Source organism: Haemaphysalis longicornis, unplaced genomic scaffold (assembly GCF_048455015.1).
Source record: "Haemaphysalis longicornis isolate Haplotype H1 unplaced genomic scaffold, Haemaphysalis longicornis Haplotype H1 scaffold_1, whole genome shotgun sequence".
NCBI classification, from domain to species: Eukaryota; Metazoa; Arthropoda; class Arachnida; order Ixodida; family Ixodidae; genus Haemaphysalis; species Haemaphysalis longicornis.
Window position 1 is genome coordinate 484557309 of NW_027526203.1, and position 22875 is coordinate 484580183.

The 22875-nt window shown below is 49.9% G+C and overlaps 1 protein-coding gene across 3 annotated transcripts in view; it reads left to right on the forward strand.

Moving 5' to 3' along the window:
- Nucleotides 1–22875, forward strand: part of Phb1 (prohibitin 1) — a 53134-nt gene that overhangs the window by 12181 nt on the left and 18078 nt on the right. For all 3 annotated transcript variants that reach the window (XM_077688364.1, XM_077688363.1, XM_077688365.1), the window contains exons 2-5: nt 10499–10595; nt 17870–18031; nt 18098–18240; nt 18301–18417. In XM_077688364.1, the coding sequence (XP_077544490.1) occupies nt 10508–10595; nt 17870–18031; nt 18098–18240; nt 18301–18417 (510 nt within the window). In that variant the 5' untranslated portion in view covers nt 10499–10507. The remainder of the gene's footprint in view (nt 1–10498; nt 10596–17869; nt 18032–18097; nt 18241–18300; nt 18418–22875) is intronic.

Sequence of the window (22875 nt, forward strand, 5' to 3'; positions counted from 1 at the left end):
AGCAGTTCCTCAAAGCGTAGGTTGGCCACACATGCAGCGCAGCAAACATTGGTTTTCTGCTCCACTCCTTCGTTTTTTGTCCATGGCACAATTTACAGTTTGGATACTTTTGCATTTTCTGGGTGTTGTGTTGAACAGGGGTCTGGGTCGGTTTGTCACATTGTCGCTTTCGGTGCTGAAATCCGATGACAAAACGTCGTCTTTGCAGTCGGTGCTGCTAATGTAATTCAAAAAGCCGCGTGGAGAATCGTCCAAGTCGCTATCGCACAACGTCAACACAGTCTGTTCATCAACTGAGCGGCCGTCACAGGACGCCGGCGGTGCTTTAAAGGAGCCATGAAGACAAAACACGACTTTGGCTCATTCGAAAGATTGCCTCGTTAGAATCATACTGACACCACTTTTAATGTAAGCTTCACTCAAATAAGCTGTATAATTACAAAAAACGGCAATGACCATGTGACTCACTAGCTCATTTCCCACAATAGAACCTATGATGTCATACCAGACAGCTCTGCGATTGGCAGAGGCCGGCAAAAGCAAATGCAAGTTATGCAGGGCTTCAAATCGTCCTTCACGAGATATTTTCGCTTAAATGTAATGCATATATTCATTTTATAGAGGTAAGAATGATGGGGTAAGCATGGAAGCTACGAAAGTACACATAAACATTGAAGTACCAGAGCATGCGGTTGTTGGCACTGTGCACACTTGGCTCGTCATAGCTGCACAGCAGTGTGGCGCTTTTGGGCTGTCTGACACGACACAGGCCGATTAGCGCAAGCGACATTGTCTTGCGTGACCATGTTTGTCTAGTATACCCCATGTTTCACAACAGAGTACTTTCTACCGTAATAAAAACAAATGCCAGGCATGAATACAGTCAAAAACAAAGCAAAGGCGGGCAAAGGTCAGCCACGGTGTGGTAGCGCCATCTGGGAGGACTGACGGTAAACAAGGCTCCCTTAGTTCGCTGGGTGCCTAGTGCCGCGTTCGCGTTCACTTCAAGCCTGCTTTTCTGCCGTCATAGTGGACGACTTTACGAAACACAGAATTTGGCAGGAGAATGAAGATTTTAACATAAATGGATTAAGTTCTCAGTGAATAAACTATCGTGTACTGCCGGAATAGTGCTGGGGGCAATATAAAACACCAAATCTTTCAAATAAAACAAAAACTTGTACTTTGTCTTCATGGCTCCTTTGAAGAACCGTGGAGTGCGAGAAAAAAAAAAGTATGTGAGTGTTTTTACCACTTGGTAAATGGCATCAGCTCTTGGAGCGCACTTGGAAAGCGCCAAATTCGAATGGGAAAATGTCAAAACATGGACTTTAAAGTGTCGATAATACATCATCGGTTTGAATAAGCGTGTGCAGGAAGACGTCAAGAATGCACAACTGACTCGCACAAGGTGTTCATCTAAGTTGCCTTAGCCAGGTTGTGGATGGGCCGCACACTCCCTGATTCTTCAAGGCCCCTGTGTAGAATGTGTGCAGAGTGCCTATCCGTAATCCACGTCCTAATTCAATGCAAGGCACTTGGCACAACACGGCGCGAACACTTTGTGGAATTCTGCAGACAACATTTCCCACCCATCATTCTTTTTAACCGATGGTCCTGCATTTCCAAGTATTTACCAAAGGTTAAATTATTACAGCTCACTTCATGTATCGCACATAATTGCAGCCTGGCCCTGTAAATTGGCTTGTAATTAGAGACCGATTTTATTGCTTTTTACGGGCCGGGAAAACTGACCTGCGAGAACTGCGTAAATGGTGACAAGGCACCACTCATTACTCCCGTGCATGCTGCGTAAGAAAGTCTCTCGTTGCAACTACTTTGCGCCTTCGCTAGTTGGTCAGTTCCAGCACTTGTAATAAACCCCCAGCGAAGGAAAATGGAATGGCCCATGATTGCACGAGAAAAGACATCTTTTCACAATTCCAAAGGCAATATTCCTTGCGGCCACCGAGACTGCGAGGAACGAACGTTGCTGTCCCTGTCCACTCGGACTGGCATTCACCGGGGCTCCTGGTTGTATAGCTGAAAGGAGAAAACAAAAACAAAAACAAAGAGGGGAACATTTTAGTCTGGGATCACAAGACACGTCAAGCCTTTCTGAGTAGCACTGAGTGTTACAAAGTTTCGTACCATCGTCTTGTCCTGGTGTGGGGCTCAAGGACGCTCAGGCTGGCCGCAACAATGAAATGAAGGCGCAGATTCTTCTCGCCCTCTTCCAAGGTGTCTTCTTTACGGGTCTATGTCCTTGCCTCACTTATATAGTATCGAAGGTCGTTAGCCTTGCATCGATATTTTGTTTCGAACCACGCTACGCCACTTGTCCGCTCCAGCTGTCATTCGTTGCTGCAGTAGGGCCCTGGATGCACAGCCGAAAGGAGCGAGGAAAAAGGAAACGTGGTGTCAAAATTCTGTCCTGCGGTGGGGCTCAAGGACGCGCCACGGTGAAGAGGCTCTTTGTGACCCCAGGCATTTTCCTCGTTGCGCTGCCTGCCTGACCCTCGTTTGAGCTTCTAACCGTCCAGTGCTGCAAAGAAGCCAAAACCGTGGAGCGACTCTGCTGTTTGTCCAAGTGGCCCATGTTCCCCTGTTACCCGCGACTCCCCTCTACCGAACGAAACGACCGCCAGACCTTGAAGCAACGTTACTAGAATAAACTCAGTTTGAAAGCTCCGCCGGAGAGGCGGGCCGCGTGGCGGTCGCGAGAACTAGCGGCGCTGCAGTCAAGTCTTGCGCTACTCCCGGCGCGTCGTCTGCTTCGGCGGCGGGAGGCCGCTGCAGCCGACCGCGGCGGGCCGCCGCGCAGACGTACCGCGGCAGCTTTCTAATACTGCTGTTGCTAAACTTAAACATCTATCATCTTTCCAGTCGACTAGCTTAAATGCCTTCGTCCTTCTAGTCGACGTTACCGCATCACATTTGTGCACTGTTTAAGTGGAAATGCGTTGGGTCGCCCGTATGAACTGACATACAAGCGCAGCTCATTGGCTAGCTAAGAATCGACGGTCGGCCTATATTTTAACCGTCTACAGCGTTTAACTTGATTGATTGTGGGGTTTAACGCGCCGACGCAACGCAGGCGATGATGCGCGCCGTAGTGGAGGGCTCCGGATTAATTTTGACCACCTGGGGATCTTTAACGTGCACCGAAATCTCGTACACACGGGCGTTTTTGCTTTTCACCTCCATCAGAAAAGCGGCAGCTTCATGTATGGTAGTTTCTAATTCAATTACTCTTTTCAGCGTAGTTTTTATAACTACTGCGCCGTCTTACCTCGACCAGAAACGACCCAACGAGTTTGTGAAAATAGTGCCTTTATAAGTGCTTTTATCTCCTCGCGGCAATAGGACAGTGTTTGTGAATCTCGTCGGTGCAAGGTCCCATTAACCAGCTTACGATGTAGAGTTCCTATGCTGAACTTTTATTTATTTATTTATTTGATAATACTGTTGACCCTCTAGTGAGGGTCGTTACAGGGAGGGAACAAACACTGCAATAACACACAGTGATGAACAAAACACTGCAAAATACTGCAAGAGAACAAAACACGGAAACAAAATACGGCAAGGGAACAAAACGGTGAACTAAAATGCTCTTAGCGCACAGTCATGAACAGATTTCGGATGACGCACTATTTCTAAAAAACATATCTACAGCTAATTCAAATTGATGTACACCCGAGCACTCCACAACATCGTTTGGTAGTTTATTCCACATTTCAATGACATCCGGAAAAAAAGAATACCGATACACGTCAGTGTGCGTAATAACAGTTCGAATCGCTCTGCTGTGATTTTTTCGCGAACTATGTTTTGGAGGCGCTTTCACATACTGTTCCTTATCTAGTTTTAATGATCCATGCAATATCTGGAAAAGAAATTTCAGCCGTTGTTTCATTCTTCTGCTTTCCAGAAGTTCCAACCCGCACTGCTGAAGCATATCTGTAACTGAATCTGTGCGGCGATACCTAGAACATATAAAACGTGCTGCGATTCGCTGTATTTTTTCTACCTTCTTTTTTAAGCCCTTTTGGTGTGGGCTCCATACAACATTTGCATATTCTAAAACGGGCCGTATGAAAGTCTTGTAGGCAACTAACTTAATTTCTTTAGTCGCGTTTGGTAGCTTCCGCCTAAGAAAGCAAAGCTTTTGATATGCTTTGGTGTAGGTATTATGCACATGAATGCGCCAATCGAGATTATGCGCCACTGTCACCCCTAAATACCGGAAGCTCTGTACCTCGGTCAAGGCATATTCCCCTATATTATATTCAAATCTTAGAACATCCCGCTTTCTTGTTACATGCGTATATGTTGTTTTTTTATAATTGATTTCCATGCCCCACCGTTGACACCATAGATTTAATGCTTGCAGGCATTTGTTGAGTTCAATTTGATCGTTGGGGCATAGTACACGAGAATAAATCAAACAATCGTCCGCAAAAAGTTTCATCTTAACAGGTGCGTTGACAATGGCAGGAATATCATTTATGTACATTAGGAACAATAACGGTCCTAAAACGGAGCCTTGAGGCACTCCAGACAGAACTTCGCATTTTTCTGATACGCTTGTTCCAATTTTGACTCTCTGAAAACGATTTCGTAAGTACTGCTCGATCCACGAAACAATACCCTCACTAATTCCTAGCCTTCGCAATTTGTAGAGCAGAGTATGATGCGGAACCTTGTCGAATGCCTTCGCAAAGTCTATACACACAACGTCTACCTGTTTGCATTCATCTATAGCCTCGCAAAGGTCATGGACAGTTTCGATTAATTGAGTGACTGTCGAAAGGCCAGATCGGAAGCCGTGCTGGAATTGACATAGCAAATCGTTTTTTTCTAAGAAGTTAAGAATGTGTTTGGCTATCATATGCTCTAATACTTTGCAACACACCGATGTTAGCGAGACGGGTCTGTAGTTTGTAACGGACAGTTTATTTCCACCTTTATGTATCGGAACAACGTTCGCGTCGCGCCAGTCCTGAGGTACTGAATTATCCCTTAATGATTTTTCAAACAAAAGCTGCAGGTAATAGGACATCCACTCAGCGTACCGTTGAAGGAATGCTGTGGGTATTTCGTCTGGGCCACATGATTTCTTTGGGTCCAACTTTAACAAATGTTCAAACACACCCTCCCTCCTAATTTTCAGGTCTTCCATTGGGTACTGTATTGAATAGACTAGGCTTTCGCTCTTATTGTCACCGCTATACTTTGTGAAAACTGATTGGAAGAAACGATTAAATAGGTTCGCGATATCTTTTTTTTCTGTCAGCACTACTTCACCATCCATTATCTGTTCGATTGCGTCCTTCTTATCTGTAAAGTATCGCCAGAATTTTTGTGGTGAGCATTTGAGGAAATCTGTGAGCGTTTTATTAAAAAACGTTTTCTTCGATTTTACTAAGGCGGATTTCAGACTTTTTTTAGTTAGTGAAATTTCCGTAGGGTTGTTCTTTCTTTTTCGTAATCTTTTGAGCTTGCGCTTGAGGTGAATTATGTCTCTAGTTATCCAAGGATTTTTCTGTTTTGATTTCTTCGTTCGTGTGGGAACAAATTTGTCAATGCAATGTTTTATAATACCTTTAAGACGCTGCCATAGTTCTTCTACACTTTCGTGGTGGGATGCTATTTGAAATTCGTTTAATCTGCTCGCCAAAACGTCTAGGATGGACGTGTCATCCGCACGGCCATAATCTTTAACATGTACCAATTCATATGGTTTTCCAGAGGCCCTTACGCTCACCGGTATATTCAAGCAGACCATCTTGTGATCAGATAAACCTTCGTCAATTGATACAGTGTAATCCGCCACTCCACCAGATATGAAAATCAAGTCCAACACTGACTGCGACTTTGCGGTGACCCTTGTAAATTCTTTAACTATTTGGTTAAGATTATACGAAAACATAATCTGCATCAGTTTATTCGTACTATTTACTTCAACTTGACCCGTTGATAGATTTTCCCAGTTAATATGTGGCAAATTAAAGTCACCAGCCATAATTAGCCTTGTATTTTCATTTACATGCGAGTTTAGAAAACAATTCAAGTCATCCAAAAATTTTGGTGAAGTGGAGGGTGGCCTATATACAGTCCCTATCAAATACACCTTGTTTGCGTAGGTAATCCGGCACCATACCATTTCGGGTAGAGTGCAGTGCAAAGGCATGGTACTTATAGTTCTTTTCACAATGATAGCCACTCCCCCACCTCTAGTATCTCTGTCCCGTCTAAACACTTTGTAAGTGGGTGGAAAAATGCTACTGTCACTAATTTCATTATGCAACCACGTCTCAGTTAAGAGCAATACATCTGGGTTTTGAGAAATTAATAAATGTTCCAGATCAGTTTTGTTAGCTATACTGCGTGCGTTCAAAAGTATGATTCTTAGCTATGGCTGCGACGAATCGCTTTCCGTGCCAGAATTCTGGCCTGAAGTTGGCGGGCGTTGCTGGTTCTGGCTGGCAGATTTACCCTGTCGCCCCTTTGGACGAGTCTTATCTTGTTCCGTCCGGAACAGGCAACGTTCATTTTTTTCTTGATCCCAGACGTAGATGCGATTGCCGATCTTGAGTTTATCGTGTAGCAGTTTAACTTTGCCACCGGCTGCTCTTTCAGATGCACTGCTTTGCCAAAGTTTTTTTCTAACTTCCACAGTATCTTTTGCGTAGTCTCGACTTATGCTTATCAAGCTTCCTTTCAGCTTGCCACAATTCTGCAGCACACGCTCTCTTTCTCGCGAGTCGTAAAAGTGCATGATTACCGGCCTATTACCCCCCGTTTTTTTCTTTCCAAGACGATGAATTTTGTCGATCGTGTTCACTTGCACTCCCAAGGTTTCTTTAAAAATATTCTCGATTACAGCTTTTTTCAGGTCGTCGTCTGATTCGTCCTTGTCTTCCTCGATACCATAAAGCAAAAGATTATTGGATCGGCTTCTGTTTTCATATTCTACCAACTTCTCTGCCTGTTGCCGTACAAGAGATTCTAAATTTCGTACTCTAACACTCATGTCTTGAATAACGTCGAGCACGGCGTTCATTTTTTCACATGTAGCATTCACCTCGGTCATATCGGCTCTAAGTGCGTCTATTTTAGCTTCTGATGTAGCCTGGTTATCAAGAATTTGTTTCAACATTTCCTGCGTCGAGGGACCAGGATTTTCCTCAACATCTCCCGACAGCAGCAGTGACATCACCAAAGACCATATTCTGCCGGGCTGGTACCACCTCATCTTGCCTTTGTGCACTCTGTAGTGCATACGAGCAAAAAGAAATGGCGGCTAAAATAACAGCCCTACTGCCTGTCAATTTACAGCTGCCTACAAGCGTCTTTTTATTAGAACAGAAGTTGCATCATCAGATACTAGAAACTCCTCTCGCGATATTGTGATGATCTGTGCCCCTCAGGTGATGAAAACCTCGTTGAAACGTCAACAGCTTTCGCCTCGTTAAGAAGATCATCGCTGTTGCAGGTACTTAATGATCATAACTATAACACCCAGCGGGTCGACTTCAACACAAGCCTTTCGCTTGTTCTCTGTGCAGTAGTGCTATATACAGCAGTATTTGGGGCACGGAAAGTATATGCAGGCACATCCCCCAATGAATGCTGCACTACACTGATGTCCACTGAGCTTCCAGAAGTCGTTTCTGCGAAAACAAACGGTGGTCTCGTGGCACCATCGAAATACTTCTTGAAATTGCGCCCCGTCGTGGAAAAAGGGTTTAGTGTTTACAGGTTTAATGCAAGGGTTAATGTTCTACACGTTTAATGCAGATAGTGAGCGCCAATAGTGGAGGTGTTGACAATATTGTTTGAACAAATATTACTTGCTGAGTTGGAGGCTCATCTGTTGAACTGCGATGCATTCGACAATCACATTTAAGTTCTGTCGAAGAAGATTGCCAACGTGTATTCAAGAATCAGGTTGAGCCCATGCCGACTGAAATCAACCGGAAAAACTTGCACGCACAATGGTGTATGAACACAGCAGACAGTCTATTATTTCGTAAAATCTGCAAACGACAGATAAGAACCAGAATTAAAGGAAGCTGGCTAGCTAGTATGCCTTCGTATTTTTTGCGGTTTTTAAGTGCGTGCGCTTTGTATAAGTCGCCTCATAGCCTACGTTGTGATAAATTAGGCAGTTTTTTTTTTATTTGGTTACTCTTTTGTCGTGTGACTTTTTTCTTTTGAAATTGTGTAAACCCTGGGGTGAATAAAATTTGTGTACCGTTTGTTGCTTCCTCCGTGTGCCTCTCTTCTGGAACGTTTCGAGCAAATATGCCTTACACCGTGAACGGCTGAATGCGTATTCTCTTATATGTAATCGCGTACGGCACATATGTAATTCTGTAAACAGCTGCTTTGGGAGCCAGTAATCTGTTTTAGCCACCCTTTTCTTTTTACTCAACCAAAAAATTTTCGATGTGGCATTGAGTCGTCTTGAGCGTGAGCCATTTCGGCAGCTTCCCGTCGCCACAAACACATCAAAAGGTGCTGACACCGTGCATACATATAAGGAGTCCTGCAAATACAGTGTTCTTGAGGCCCTCAAACACTGGTTTTTCTTGTGCATCCTTGTGTCATGTTATGTACAATTCAGCCTTTTTCAAAAAAAAAAAAAAAGTCCTCATTGAAGACTGATTCGCCTTTCGAAGAGGTGTCTTGTATGACCAGCTGAACGGATTTGTTGAGTTCAAGACACCAGAAAGGCGGTAAAAGATCCTTGTGAATTCAGGCGTACCATGAGCACCTTTAAATTGCGGATTCAAGCTTTAATGGGAACTCACAAAATTCGAGTGCGTTTGTCACAGATGAACTGAGCGTAAGAACTGTAAACCGAACTTTCATCTTTGGTGATCTAATTCCCCTATGCACTACAGAGTACACAAAGGCGAGATGAGGTGGGACCAGCCCGACAGAATATAAAAGTTGAGCATAGGAACTCTACATCGGAAGCTGGTTAACGGGACCTTGCACCGACGAGATTCAGAAACACTGTCCTATTGCCGCGTGGAGATAAAAGCACTTATAAAGGCACTGCTTTCACAAACTCGTTGGGTCGTTTTTGGTCGAGGTAAGACGGCGCAGTAGTTATAAAAACTACGCTGAAAAGGGTAATTGAATTAGAAACTACCGTACATGAAGCTAAACGCAGGCCGCGGCGGCCGCTTTTCTGATGGAGGTGAAAAGCAAAAACGCCCGTGTGTACGAGATTTCGGCGCACGTTAAAGATTCCCAGGTGGTCAAATTAATCCGGAGCCCTCCACTACGGTGCGCCTCATCGCCTGCGTTGCGTCGGCGCGTTAAACCCCACAATCAATCAAGTTAAACGCTGTAGACAGTTAAAATATAGGCCGACCGTCGATTCTTAGCTAACCAATGAGCTGCGCTTGCAGGTCAGTGTATACAGGTGACCCAACGCATTTCCACTTAAACAGTGCACAAATGTGATGCGGTAACGTCGACTAGAAGGACGAAGGCGTTTAAGCTAGTCGACTGGAAAGATGATAGATGTTTAAGTTTAGCAATAGCAGTACTAGAAAGCTGCTGCGGTACGTCTGCGCGGCGGCCCGCCGCGGTCGGCTGCAGCGGCCGCCCGCCGCCGAAGCAGACGACGCGCCGGGAGTAGCGCAAGACTTGACTGCAGCGCCGCTAGTTCCCGCGACCGCCGTTTGGCCCACCCTCTTCCGCTGGCGGGGATGCGGAGCTCCGAAACTGAGTTTATTCTAGTAACGTTGCCTTGAAGTGCACGCTCGGCTGCTGTAGAAGCCGGCACAGCCTGCACGAACCCCGCCGGGCACGGGGGGGCGCCCCGACGAGGTGTCGCCCATCCGGCATGCTTGGCCGCATGTGCCCAAATTCTTCAACAGAATATGGAAGGAAAGCATATTAGAAAACATGCCATTGATAGCAGCCCAGGTGTGTGGTGTTTGCCATTTGTTTGTTTTGCTTTGTGTCATATTTTCTACGTATGTGTGGATGTGTTTAAAGGGCCCTTGTTTAGTAGAACTTTGTTCGCCTAGAAAGAACTTGGCAACTCACTCAGCTCCATTGCAGCCACAAAAGACGTCCGCCTAACTGAAGAAGCGCGAGAAACTTTGAAAAGCTTCGCGTAATACAGGCCAGCGCGTAAGACACGTTGGCATTCAGGTGACGCAAACCAGAGGCCCCACTGCAATCGCCCAGCCGCGCTTCTTGGCCACCACTTGCACAGAGAGGCATCGCAGAGGAATGGCCAGAAGCTGGCTGGGCAGTGGCCGCTGTCAAAGGGGCTTCACTGGTGCAAGGAGAGAGCAGGCTTGTGAGTGGCCTCTTCGTGGGCCCCTGAGGGAGCAGGAGCGGGTGGGCGCGTCTGCAGAGTGTGCTCTTTCTCCTTGTGCACAGCGTTCAGCCGGCTGAGCGTCCTGTCCCGCTGCAGAGGATGAGATGTGTGTTTGTTGACGCCCGCTTCTCTTCTGCCGTGCAGGGCTGAGCAATGGCCGCACAGATATTCAACACCCTTGGCAAACTGGGCATTGGCTTGGCAGTGGTTGGCGGCGTGGCCAACAGTGCTCTGTACAATGGTAAGGAATTCTTTGCCCTCGGCTTGCCAGCTGTGTCCTTCAACCCTTGAACGCAAGCGTTATTTTTGATCGTGGCAGTTTCTTTTGAGGGGCACGTGCACTGCTCGTACAGCGCTTGCAAGATTCGCAGACGCGGGTGGAAATGCCGCTGTGATGCCTCCCGGGGCACCGGGGCGGCAAGACTCTCTGGTGGGCGATGCGTGGCCCCTGTTTTGTGGAGCTTGCGCTCGGGCGGATGAGCAGCAGAGGGGAGAAGCAAAGCAGGCCTGGCGTCGTGCTGCGAGGGCACCAGCGCTCAATGTGGCCCGCTGCGAGGCCCAGCATCGCGCCGGTGTCCCCACTGCCCTTTGAGCCGAGTCGGGCCCGTGCTAGCCAACAGTTGCTGCTCCGCATTGTCACCCGGTGCTGCCTGTGGCGTTTCCCCACGGGAGCCTGGATTCCAGGTTGGTCTGTCGGGGCTCCCGTCGCCTGCGCTGGCCTGCGACTGGGCCTGCCTTGGGGGTGGCCAACTGTGCACCTCTAGAATGCCCCCCGTGGCTGCGATGGGTCGTCGTGCAAGCCCCACGTGGGCCTTGGCTCGGCTTGAGGGGGGGCAGGCGCGGCGTGGCTGGCCAGTGTGAGCCCGGTTGGGCGAGCCCGGGCCCACCGGCAGAGGCGTGAGCTGACAGAGGGAACGGGTGGCATTGCAGTGACGCTCTGGGAACACCGGCCACCACGGCCGCTGTAACGGGCCTGCTCTTGCGCAGGGTGCGCCCACCGGCTGGGAGTGGCTGGATTGCCCCAGTGTGGTATCTGAAATTTGTGTCGAGAGGCCCCGAGCTGCCGCTGGCACTGGCTGCTGGGGTTGCACTGCTGCTTCCCATGAACGGCCTGCACGCACTCGCAGCACTGTCTCCTTTGGCCCTAGCTTTGTGCCGTCTGGCGGTGCTCTCTTCCTGCCCCCACCAGGCTGGGAGAGGCAGCCTCTGTTTGCAGGACCGTGCACAGGCTGCCAAACGGGAAGGTTGACACTGCACCCTCGGAGCATCGCTGAATGCTGCCATGAAAATCTCTGCCCCAGTGGCTAACTGCGTCGCAGCAGCTGCCCCCACACTTGCCACGTTTCCCGAATTCCCATGCTTTCGCATGATTGCACGACCGAAACAAAAACTTGGCGAAAACGCACCCGTGTTTTGCCCAATCTTCCTCAAAGTGTGGCCACATTGCACCAAAGCTACCTCACAGTCCTGCACCTTTTGACATTGTTAACAGTGCAGAGATTAAGCGTTAAAGGGGCTCGTAAAATGCTCCCTTCTGTTCCCACGAGCGAGTGCCGTCTCTCCAATGCCATCCTGGCAGGTATGTGTGCCCGACATGCGACAGTGCAACTGAGCTCTGTGTTCAGTCTGTGTTCCAGCCAACGCCCACAAAGGGCACTCTCTGGTCAGGGCCATGCTGGGTGCACCTGCGGTGCGCCCAGTGCTTGGAGTTGGCTGTGCCCTGCACTGTGCTACGCTTTGTGGTTGCAACTGCAGGTCTTGGGTGCTGTGTGTGCATTTTGGAGCATTTGTTTTGCCCTCTCTGGTGGTGGGCCTTTGTGCTGCCCCAGAGGGCGTGGTGTTCTGCCAGTCGAAGAGCGCTCGCTCGCCACTGGTTTTAGTGGAGGCATTGTGCAGGCCCAACACTCCCCCAGAGCATGCAAAGCGGCTTCCAAAGATGAGGTTCACGGGAACGCATCCTTTCCCCTTCGTATGCGAGGCTTCTAAAAGCTCCCTGGCCATTTCACCTCTGCCTAGAATCCGCCTCTTTCATTGCGGTGTGCTGCCACCTAGCGTGCCTAGCGGAAGTTGAAGCGGCAGGGTTCGCCGGCGTTTCCTCCGGCTGCGTTCTCGTTGTATGCACGGCAATCCCACATTACGGCGGGGAGCAGCCGACGTTTTTCTTCTGTGTTGGTGTTATAACACCTTAAGATGACAGCCCCTGGTCATCACAAAAAACCAGGCGGCTTCTTATCACTGAATGAGGGCTGGCAGGAAATATCGAACAGATCCGTGTGCCGTCCGAGCAGCAGAGCGAGCAGTACTTGGAGTCGTCTGGCATGAACTGCGATCGCCAACTCAACAAAGGCCGGCAGTTCGCACACGGCCTTTAAGCGCTGGACACATGTACGATTGGTACACGCGATTCGCATGCGACTGATCGTTACGACTGTCGCCACGACTAGTCGTACGCGTGAATTTGAGACACATGGCCCGATGCGCGCATGAGTTGCGTCGTCGGCGTTGCTCCGCCCACTGTTTTTGCTCCATGGTCAACTACGACGATCGCCGAGCTGAATTTGTAGATTCTGCGCGTTTGTTCGCAAGAAATGGATAAAGCAAGCAATCGTGAAGCGTTTTCTGCCTTCGGAAACAGTCCGCGCACACGCCGGCCGCGCCTGCCAGCTCGACACAATCAGCGGCTCGAACCGGCGCAGACCACGGTAGCAACCGTGCTTGTCGCTGCTCTTTGAATCAAACTGATCGCTAAAAAGAAGCCACATGCGAGAAAAAGTAGGTGTTAGTGTGGTGAAAAATTGTGATAGGGATTGTTGTCAGGGCTTATTTTAAAAGCGGCGATCAGATATCTGCCGCGATGCAAGCCTACGCTGACCGGTCGCCGCTGCGGGCGGTGCGCGGTGCGCCGAGCGGCCGAGAGATGGCGATACCTGCGCGGAAGCATCGAATCAGGCTACGCAAATGTCTTGGTCACCGATAGCTCAAACGGCAGCTATAGCTTAAATAAAGTTCCACATGTGTGAAAGGGGATGATAGTGTGGTGAAAAGTTGTGTTATGGATTGTCATTCGCAGTTGCACAGATAGCGGCGATCAAATATCCGCCAGGATGGTAAGCCGAAAGTTCCCATCACCAGAGCCGACCCGAGCCACGCAAGCCGCCGTAGCCGATCGCGTGCGGCCGACGGGAAGCGATAGAAGCCGAAACCGTTCCCTTTTCGGCACTCCGAGTTACAGCGGAACGCAGCACAAGTTGTGGGCATTGTTCCGCGCAGAGCAAGCACACACAAAAAAATCAAACGATGTAAATACAACCACGACCCCTTCCCGCTTGTGCAGGAGCTGTGGGAAATGTCGTCTGCTGCCCCTGCCGGACTGCTTAGAGACTTGGCCGCTAGGGGATTGCGCATGCGCAGTGGGGTTGTGAAAGAGGCGGATTGTAATCTTCTCCAAGAAAGGTCTGCATGTGGACTGAATGGCCTGCACTGATCGCGGTGCGCTGGTAAATGCACGCCCTGCCGCGCGAGTGCTTGCCCTTGTCGTCGCTCTGTTGTTGTCCTTGCTGAGCAGCTGCGCGACCCACATTTTACCACATGAAGGGGAGCCCTGCCGATGTGCAGTATGGAGCAGCAGCAGCAGAGCCGGCCCTTCTGCCAGCCAGCCCGTGTGGTTGGCGGTGGGGGAGGGCCGGGGGGAGGCCAGGCGAGCGGGTGCGGCCGCTGTCGAAGCGCGCCTGTGCTGCTGCCGGGGCAGTGGGGAATAGGGAACGCCCAAGAGCTACCGCAAGGCTACAAAAAGGGTGGGAGCAAACGGTGCGGGTACGGCCCTTGACCGACTAGCCGTAAATGCGTGAATCTGGCGATGCTGGAACAGGGTCGCGATGTGTTATCACAAACACTTGGTGATTGTTGCCAAAAGTAACGCAACTACCATCTGACTGCATTGGTCTGTTGTGGCGAGGTGGCCGTATTATGATAGCGGAATGCGCAGTGCACATGCGAAAACCAAGCCCCACTAGAGCTACACTAGTAAGCTGCAAGATTTCAAGAATAAATGCAAACATCGAACAGCTGCAGGGACTGTCGCGCCGCTTCCCAAATCGCGTGCGTGTGGTGGGGATGGGATGGGCACAGCAAACGAAGGAAATGAAGCAGCAGAGGCCATCTGTTGGTTTATGCATGTACGTCTAGAGCACACAAACGCTGTATTTTTGCGCAGGGCACGTACATGCTTTCCTCTGGTGCATTGCTTATAAAACGCTGCGGAATCTTAAAGGCCAGCTGCCCTCAAATTTTTCTTTGTCCAAATTTGATCGAGGTTCTTACAATCACCGTGGCGAAATCCTAAGCTTCGTAAGCACAGGACACGCTAGCTACCATCGTTCACAGTACAGTCGAACCCCGCTACAACGAACGCCGCTTCAACGAAATTTCCGCTTCAACGAAATATTTCCAATTCCCCGTCAGCCAGCCATACAAGTCCATGCAACAAAGTCCTCGCCACGACGAACCATTTGTCAGGCTTGCTTTCGCTTCAACGAAATTTTCAATGATTTGGGCTGGGTTTGAACAATTATTTTACAATAAAATAAGCATAGCGCCAGCTTTATGTAACTTTTTATACATTCAGGACGCTTAGTTTCACCGAAAACATGCGCGGTGCGGCCACACCGCCACAAAAAAAAAAAACAAAAAAAAAACAAAAAAAAAAACTCGTAGGCGGACGCCATTGTTTGATGGTGATAACGATGTGGCTGGCCGTCTTTACATGAGGCGCAGGCCCGGTTCACCAAGCCGGAGCTACAGCCAATCCGTATCCAGTCGAAATCGCACAAATGTGCTCCGCTGCTGGCGCGGCGCCGTCATGTATGCGTTGTGAGCAGCTGTCCTTGCCGTTTTCCGTCTACCATTCTTCATAGCCAAGAGCAAAAATCATGTTTGCGTGTTTGGTCTTGAAGCCAAGTCATCCTATCTTAGTCATGAGCGCGCAGTTGTGTTAAATGCAAGCGCGCGCGTCTAACCTGCCAAGGTCAGTAGCTGCCGCGCCGTGTCAGATGATAAGATAACGGCACTGCTCCTGCTACAAGTGCGAGGGGGGCTTCCAACGGCCTAGCAGCTATCTGCAAGTAATCAGCTCGGTGGACACGCCTTGTTGTACAGCAATACGTTTTGCTCCTGCATTTCTTCACCCCACTCCGCAACGCGTTCTTCGCGTGCAGTGAAAGAACAGATAACCATTGGTATCTTTGTTATCCGAATAAACATGACGTTATTGCGCGTCACTCCTTTTTCTAAACATTGTATTATGCTGCCAATGATGCGGAAGCATATGGGGCTATTTTTCTGGCCTTTCCGTGGTGTGTTGCGGCAGATTTCGCCTCAACGAATTTTCGCTTCAACGAAATTTTTCCCACGTCCCGTCAATTTCGTTGTAGCGGGATTCGACTGTATCTCCGTGCAGACGACGTTTGCACCTGGCGGAGAGTCGCCAAAACAAGTTCGAGCGACCTGTGACGGAGGTTGGGGAACCTGTCCCATGGAGCTCGCGCTTCTCCAGCGACTTGCACGGCGCTCTGCCGGGCGCAGGGACGCGTTCGCCCAGGGTTTCTTTGCTACACCTCCGCGTTGTTGTACCCCACCGCCGACACATGCTTCAAACTAACCGCATAGGTAACAATATCCGCCTTTTTTTTTTTACAGTGCAATAAAAGAGATTCTGGAACATTCTGGAGCTAGCAAAACTCTTCTTACTTGAAAATAATATTTCTACTAAAAAAAAATAGCGCGACACGCACACTTGGCTTACATTTCTCATTCCAATTGCATCTATCGCATAAAAAAAAGACATTTTATAAATTCTTGACCACTTGCACTTCCGCGTTCAAAATTTGCCATATTTGGGCTGGCCCAACGCCACCTCGATCCCTTAAGCGTTTCTCAAAGTTTGAAGACCTAACTGGAGTTGTACATGCGCCTGTAAACATTTGTGCGACTTTTCCCTCACTCACTAAGTGAACACAATCGGCCTTGCTCGTGGTAACAAATACATCGGCACAAATATCAGCCGTCGTCTTCGCGAAGTGCGAAAGCTAACAAAACTGCTCATCTCATAAACCATGAACTTGATGTATTTTTTCAAATCTCAAATGAATTATTTTCTTTTGTAGAGTGCTAGATTTAGTTTACTTGATTGTAAAATGTTTCAACGGCACTCGTTTCTGGTGAAAGTAGAAAACAGCAGTATATTGGTAACTTTTTTTCGTGTTTTAATGCATCATTTAGCTGTGGAAGCTGGTTTATAGTTTTGGATGCCTTTTATAATTCGATTCTCGGGTGTGTAGCAAGGTGAAAAATACTGGGCTAATATTCATGAAGCTGTTTGCATGTAATGTATAGTAAACATAGTGATTGATCTCCGCCCTCATGCGGTTTATTCCCTTCAAAGAGCGCGATGTGACAGCCAAGGCGCCTGCTAACCAAAGCTGCTTTCTGATATTGTACAAGCAACTAGGTATGTAAATTGCTTTTTTACTCGCAATGCCCAGGATTGCCACAACGGCAGTTATTCTGATGGAAAGAGAACTGTCGGTCGGTCTACTTCATTTTGATTGATAGCAACGCGCCGTCACAGTGGCGCCTAACCCCGCTATCCTGAGCAAACGTTAGTTTGGAGTTCTTCTGTGGAAATAGCAGTGTGAAACGCGACGCTGCCATGTGCAGTTGAAGGCGGCTCTGGCCGCTGGTTTATAGCGCGGCCGCTTCCGTTCCATCACGTACGTCACATCCGGGCACCCGTAATGGCCGCCTTTTCTACTCGGTTTCGGTTGCGAAAACGCCAATGTTGTGAGCCGTTTGTGTCGCTCGCATTCCTGCCTGAAATGTAGTATCTTGCGTTTCGCACTCTTTTTATATGTACTATTAGGTGACATTATTTTTATGTTGTCGAAAATTTGAGTGCAGTTGGCTATTAAGCATAAGTGGTTACTGATATAGTAAATATTAACAAACATTTGTGGCAGTACTTAATGGTAACCAAGCAGTAGAAACTCCTTATGCTGGTTGCCCAGTTTAGACACATTGTAATGAAACCTTTCAGCTGACGCCACAAAGCCACTGCTTTGCCGTTATTGGTCGTGTACAGCAAATTGAAGCGCCAAGATACTTGAACCAACAGGCCAGGAAGTTAGAAAGTGAAACTGCACTCAACTGCAAGATTGCGGTAGGGCAAGCACCACACCCTCGCAATTGTTTGCAATTATTTCCGAGGGCCAGCGCGGCCAAGAGATGTCATGAAGGGCACCACCAATCGGAGGCATCAAAGACGAAGCAAGATAAATGACGGTTGGACTCGTGTGTGTGATAAATTTCAGTGAGGTATTTTGAGTCGGCGTGCGAGAAACTGTACCAACCTGTAAGCCTCCCTGTGGACCTCCTTTCCTGGATTGGCCAAACCCAGGACAGGTGGCACGCTCGTCCCCGGGGACTGTGGTGCCAGTCAGTGCTGTCGCTTTCCCCTCGCAGTGGACGGGGGCCACCGGGCAGTGATCTTTGACCGCTTCACGGGCGTCAAGAACTACGTGGTGGGCGAGGGCACGCACTTCCTCATTCCCTGGGTCCAGCGGCCCATCATTTACGACGTGCGCTCTCGGCCACGAAACGTGCCCGTCGTCACGGGCAGCAAGGGTGAGCTCCGGGGGGGGTGGCGGCGGCCGTGGCGGGTGCTGACCTGTGGCGGTGCCTGTGGTGCAGACCTGCAGAACGTCAACATCACGCTGCGCATCCTGTTCCGGCCCGTGCAAGAGCAGCTGCCCCGCATGTACACCACCCTGGGCGTGGACTATGACGAGCGCGTCCTCCCCTCCATCACCAACGAGGTGCTCAAGGCGGTCGTGGTGAGTGCGTCCGCCTGCTGCTGGGCCGCAGGGCTGCACTGACCGCTGCCTTCCCCGCAGGCCCAGTTCGACGCGAGCGAGATGATCACGCAGCGAGAGGTCGTCTCGCAGAAGGTGTGCGACGAGCTCACCGAGCGGGCCTCCCAGTTTGGCGTCATTCTGGACGACATCTCCATCGTGAGTGCCCTGCCTGGGGGGGGGTCGGTTTCTGTTCTCCAGTGGGAGCGAATGCGGAGCGATTTTCCCATGTGGCGTTATCTGAAGCAGCAACTAGCCGGAAGGAAAATGACTCGTTTGAAAGGTTCTGCAAACTTGCACAAAGAAAGGTTCTGCAAACTTGCTCTTGGCTTTCTTTGACTTTACATTGGGAGGCAGCTTTCACCTCGTGTGCTGGCTTCAGCCACAGGGGCTAAATGACATTGCAGCTACTATATGTTGACCAGATTAGCACCGTGAGCAAGAAAGGGCGGCTTTCTGCATGCACCTTCATGTCGGCTCTCGCCCCTTCCCGGCCCGTCCACACGTGCAAACAAGACGCCACCGCGGTGTCTCGCAGAGCATGGGACGCCCAGCAGGCCCTTCACTGGTGCTTTGGGGAACCAGGCGGGGTTGGGGGCTGTGGAAGCGATGAACGTGGGCTCGCTTGGCGGGAGCGCTCGGGCCTCTCGTTCCGGGGCGCGGTGGTGTTCGTGCACGTTGCAGGGCTGCGGGCTCGCTGGGCTGCGTGGGTTGGGCGCGTGGTGGGGGAGCACGCTCTCGGGTGGCTGCTGCTTGTGCCCTTTGCCCAGGCAAGGCAGAGCTGGTTCGGGGAGCCAAGGCCTGGGGCTCCGCATGGGGACGTCTCCCAAGGAGGCGGTGCACACAGTCGGCTGCCGGTATTGACGTCGTGAAAATCGCAAGGGTGCTGCTGTCGGCCATGCCCTACCCCTTCGCTGCTGCGTACTGTGGCGACCAAACCCTCGCTTCCAAATAATCTCACCCCGAAAAGGGCCTGCGCCAATGTAACACTGGACTGGGCGTCTCAGTTATACAGTCCCAAAACCAAGGAACTCGGGTAGCCTTCGAGTCTGTTTCCTAATAGGAGAGCTCTGCAGTGGGTACGGAGTACAGATCAAAGAAGCTTGCATCGAGTGCTGTTATCTTCTAACAAACCCCCGCACGAGGCACCTTGAGGCGGTATTGGCGACACCGCGGACCCTGAGCCCCCAACATAACCTGGAACTAACCATGGCGATGTGTTTATTAGTGGAGGGTAAATAGCCACGAACGGTGTGGTCAGAGCCTTGGTCAAGCTCCGGCCAATGGGCTCCCTGTCTGTTTACCAGGCAGGGAGCTCCGGGACCTCTTCAGCTATCCGGGTAAGGCTGTTGAAGAAATCCCTGTCTGTTTACCAGGCAGGGAGCTCCGGGACCTCTCCAGCTACCCGGGTAAGGCTGTAGAAGAAAGTACCCCAATCCCCTGCTTTTATTACATGCCGTATGGTATTTTCAAAACCCCCCCACAAACTTGATCGGTCCCTGAAAATGATCGACACCGAAGCATCATTTCCACCGCTTCCAACCACGACTCTCTCTCAATCTGACAACTACCCCCGTTTTTTCATAGTTCAATCTGTGGACAAATCAAAACTCCTCTCTTCTCAATCCGTATTCCTGGTCTCGAAGTTCCTGGAAGGCATCCTTGGCAGGACATACGATGCTGAAAAACTAGGAACCGGCAGAGTGCTAGTTGAAGTCCAGACGCAGCAGCAAGCCACAAATCTCTTGACCCAAACCCGCATGTCTGATCTGGATATCAGTCACACCCCACCGCAGCCTCAACCGCTCGCAGGGTGTGATATCTGAGCCAGATCTGCGAAGCGAAACAGAGGCCGACCTTCTAAAAGGCCTGAAGGATCAAGGGGTTACCGCCATCAGGGGAATCACCTTCCGCTGGGACAATGTAGAAATACCAACAGAACAAATAATCTTGACTTTTAACAGATCGAAACTTCCTGAACACATCAATGCTGCTTTCATTAGGTGTGTAGTACATCCCTACGTACCTATCCCGCGCCGCTGCTTCAAGTGCCAGCAGTTTGGGCATGGTACAACTTCTTGCCGAGGCAAAACAACCTGTGCGAAATGTGCCGCCCAGGACCACCCCACTGGGGACTGGGACTCCATCGCCTTCACTTGTGCTTACTCCCAGGGACCGCATGCGGCATGGGCCCACACCTGAGAAATTTCAAATAAAGAAGGAGACAACCAATGTGTAAATAACAGTACAAAAAAGTTTTTAGCTACTTTGCCGACGTAGATTTTTTAGAACACATATCTTACTGTCCATAACCTCACCTGTGCTCGTGACGGGTTGCAAAACAATGGCGGAACCTGAGGCTCTGCACCTTAGGTGCCTGCACTTGCTATGTTTTAACATGACCCTATACACCAGTTCTCTTAGTATACTGATATACACCAATTCTCTTGGTAAATTTTTGAACTAGTGCTTTTATTACAAATCTTTCTCATCTTGTTCACCATTGTCATGGCTTTCTTTGCCTTTGTCGCCCTTGCGCCATTAATTAACCCTTTGAGGGTCGAATTTTTTCGCCAAATGCGTCCCCCCAGGGTCGATTTTTTTTTATTGCTGATTTAAATTCTATGGACGAATCTATATCGAGAAAAAGTAATCAAACTTTTTTGGGTGACTGTAAAGTGACAAAAAAATCATTTGTGTTGTTACATACATGTGGTTTATTATGGCATTACACAAAAACAATTCTAAATAAAAACGCGAGAGTAACAAGCCGGCACCTTTTGAGTGAATCAAAATCAGACAGACATCAGTTTCGCGGGCGCAAAAAGCGGGAAGCGCCCGGAGGACGATACCGAAACCAGCCGCTGCGTGCCCGCCGGCGCGTGCGTGCACGCGCGGCCGGATGCGGGAGCGATAGACGGCGCACCGCTCATAAAATAAAAAAAGAGAAAAGAGCCTCATCAGTTTTGCAGGCGACCTTGGTCTGTGGCAGGCGCAAGAAGCGAGAGGCGGCCGGGTACCCGGTGGGCGATACCCAGTGCGCCCCCTCGTTAGCAGATGCGCAAGCGATAGCCGGCGCGCCGCTGAAGTAAATCATAAAAAAATAAAAAGAAGAGCCATCGGCGCAAGAAAAAAATTTGACACATTTCCGAAGTGTGGCAGCACATGCCAAGCAAGAGAAGTTGGCGAAAAAGGTGCGCTTTTTAAACATGCAAGCGATGACGTACAGGTACGTCTTTGACCATTTTGAAAGCGTTTGCCGATGCCGTACATGTACGGCCATGACCCTCAAAGGGTTAAACCTGAAATCGGAGTCATCAAACAAAAGCGGCTTAGCGTGCGCTGCGCCAGTTTCCCGTCTGCATTTATAGCTGTGGCGAACAGCTGTTCACTGCATCGTCATTTCCGTCATTTCTGAAATAGGCCTACGGAATGAGGGCATGCGTGGCCATAAAAAAGAACCATCAGATGCGGTGGTGGCTCTGGATGGCAGGGTCCCGCCAGAGCCACAGGCGCGTCCCTCTGCAATGTCCGACCATGGGAGGCCGAGCACAGAAGGTGTGCTGCTCAACCCGGCACTGCGAAGGCCCACCCAGCCAGTTGGCACGGCGGTGTCAGTGGCCAGACTCTCGTCACGCGCTCAACCAGCCCACGGGTGAGCTGCCGGAAACATCACTTGGTGGGGCTTCCGCCTCTCAACCTGGCTGGCTGGGCAATGCAGCAGCGTTGTGTCGCTGCTCGTCCGAATGGAACTTGCGGCGGCCCGCCACCAGTCTAGCGCTTCCATCAGTTGTTTCTGTGTTGACGTGTCCACTGTTTTGCCTGCTAGAGATGCCGCATCCTTTGCCACCAGACGTACGAGGAGAGGTGCCAGAGACCTCTGAGAATTGCAGCACCACAAAACAAATGGTACACCAGAAACACAATGAGACACGGTGGCGTTCATGGTCCAGCAGGGGACTTTTAAGTAGTAACTTTGATGTCAGGGACATACATGCCACACAGTATGTATTCAAGAAACAAACTTAGGTGCCAAGTACAAAACCTGCAATGAATTATCAGGTCTTATGCGGTGACAGAGAGCAGGCAAGCAGGTTCTCTGGTGGGGTTGCAATAATTGTTTGAAATGGTATTGCCGCTCAAGAACACAAATTTACGAGGCCGCCACTTAGTGGCTGCCACCCTGCTTGCATTCAAAGCGGTTACACTGTGCGGTGTGTGCTGTGAACCACACCTCGCAGTAGCGCTGCAAGATTTAGGACACTTGCTAAGCCAACTGGCAGAACCATTTTTGATGCAGAAAATCTTGTTAATTCCAACTTGAATAATTCGAACTTATAGGCACTCCAAACTGCCGAGTCCCCTTATAAGTAAAAGTGTACTAAAGCCCAGTGATGGGAGCACGACTAGGTTCCGGTGTGGGTAATGGGCGGCTGATGCCAGGAAAACGCTGACTGAAATCCCCTCGCGCACGTATTGCAAGGCGTGCTCTTTGCGGATGGCGTCAGCATTGACGCGAGTGCAGTGGTGTGAGAGGACGGCGGCCAGGCGGTGGACCACCGGTGCAGCCGTTGTCCCTTCCCCAGCTGTGAAGACGCTGCTCGTTAGACCGCAATC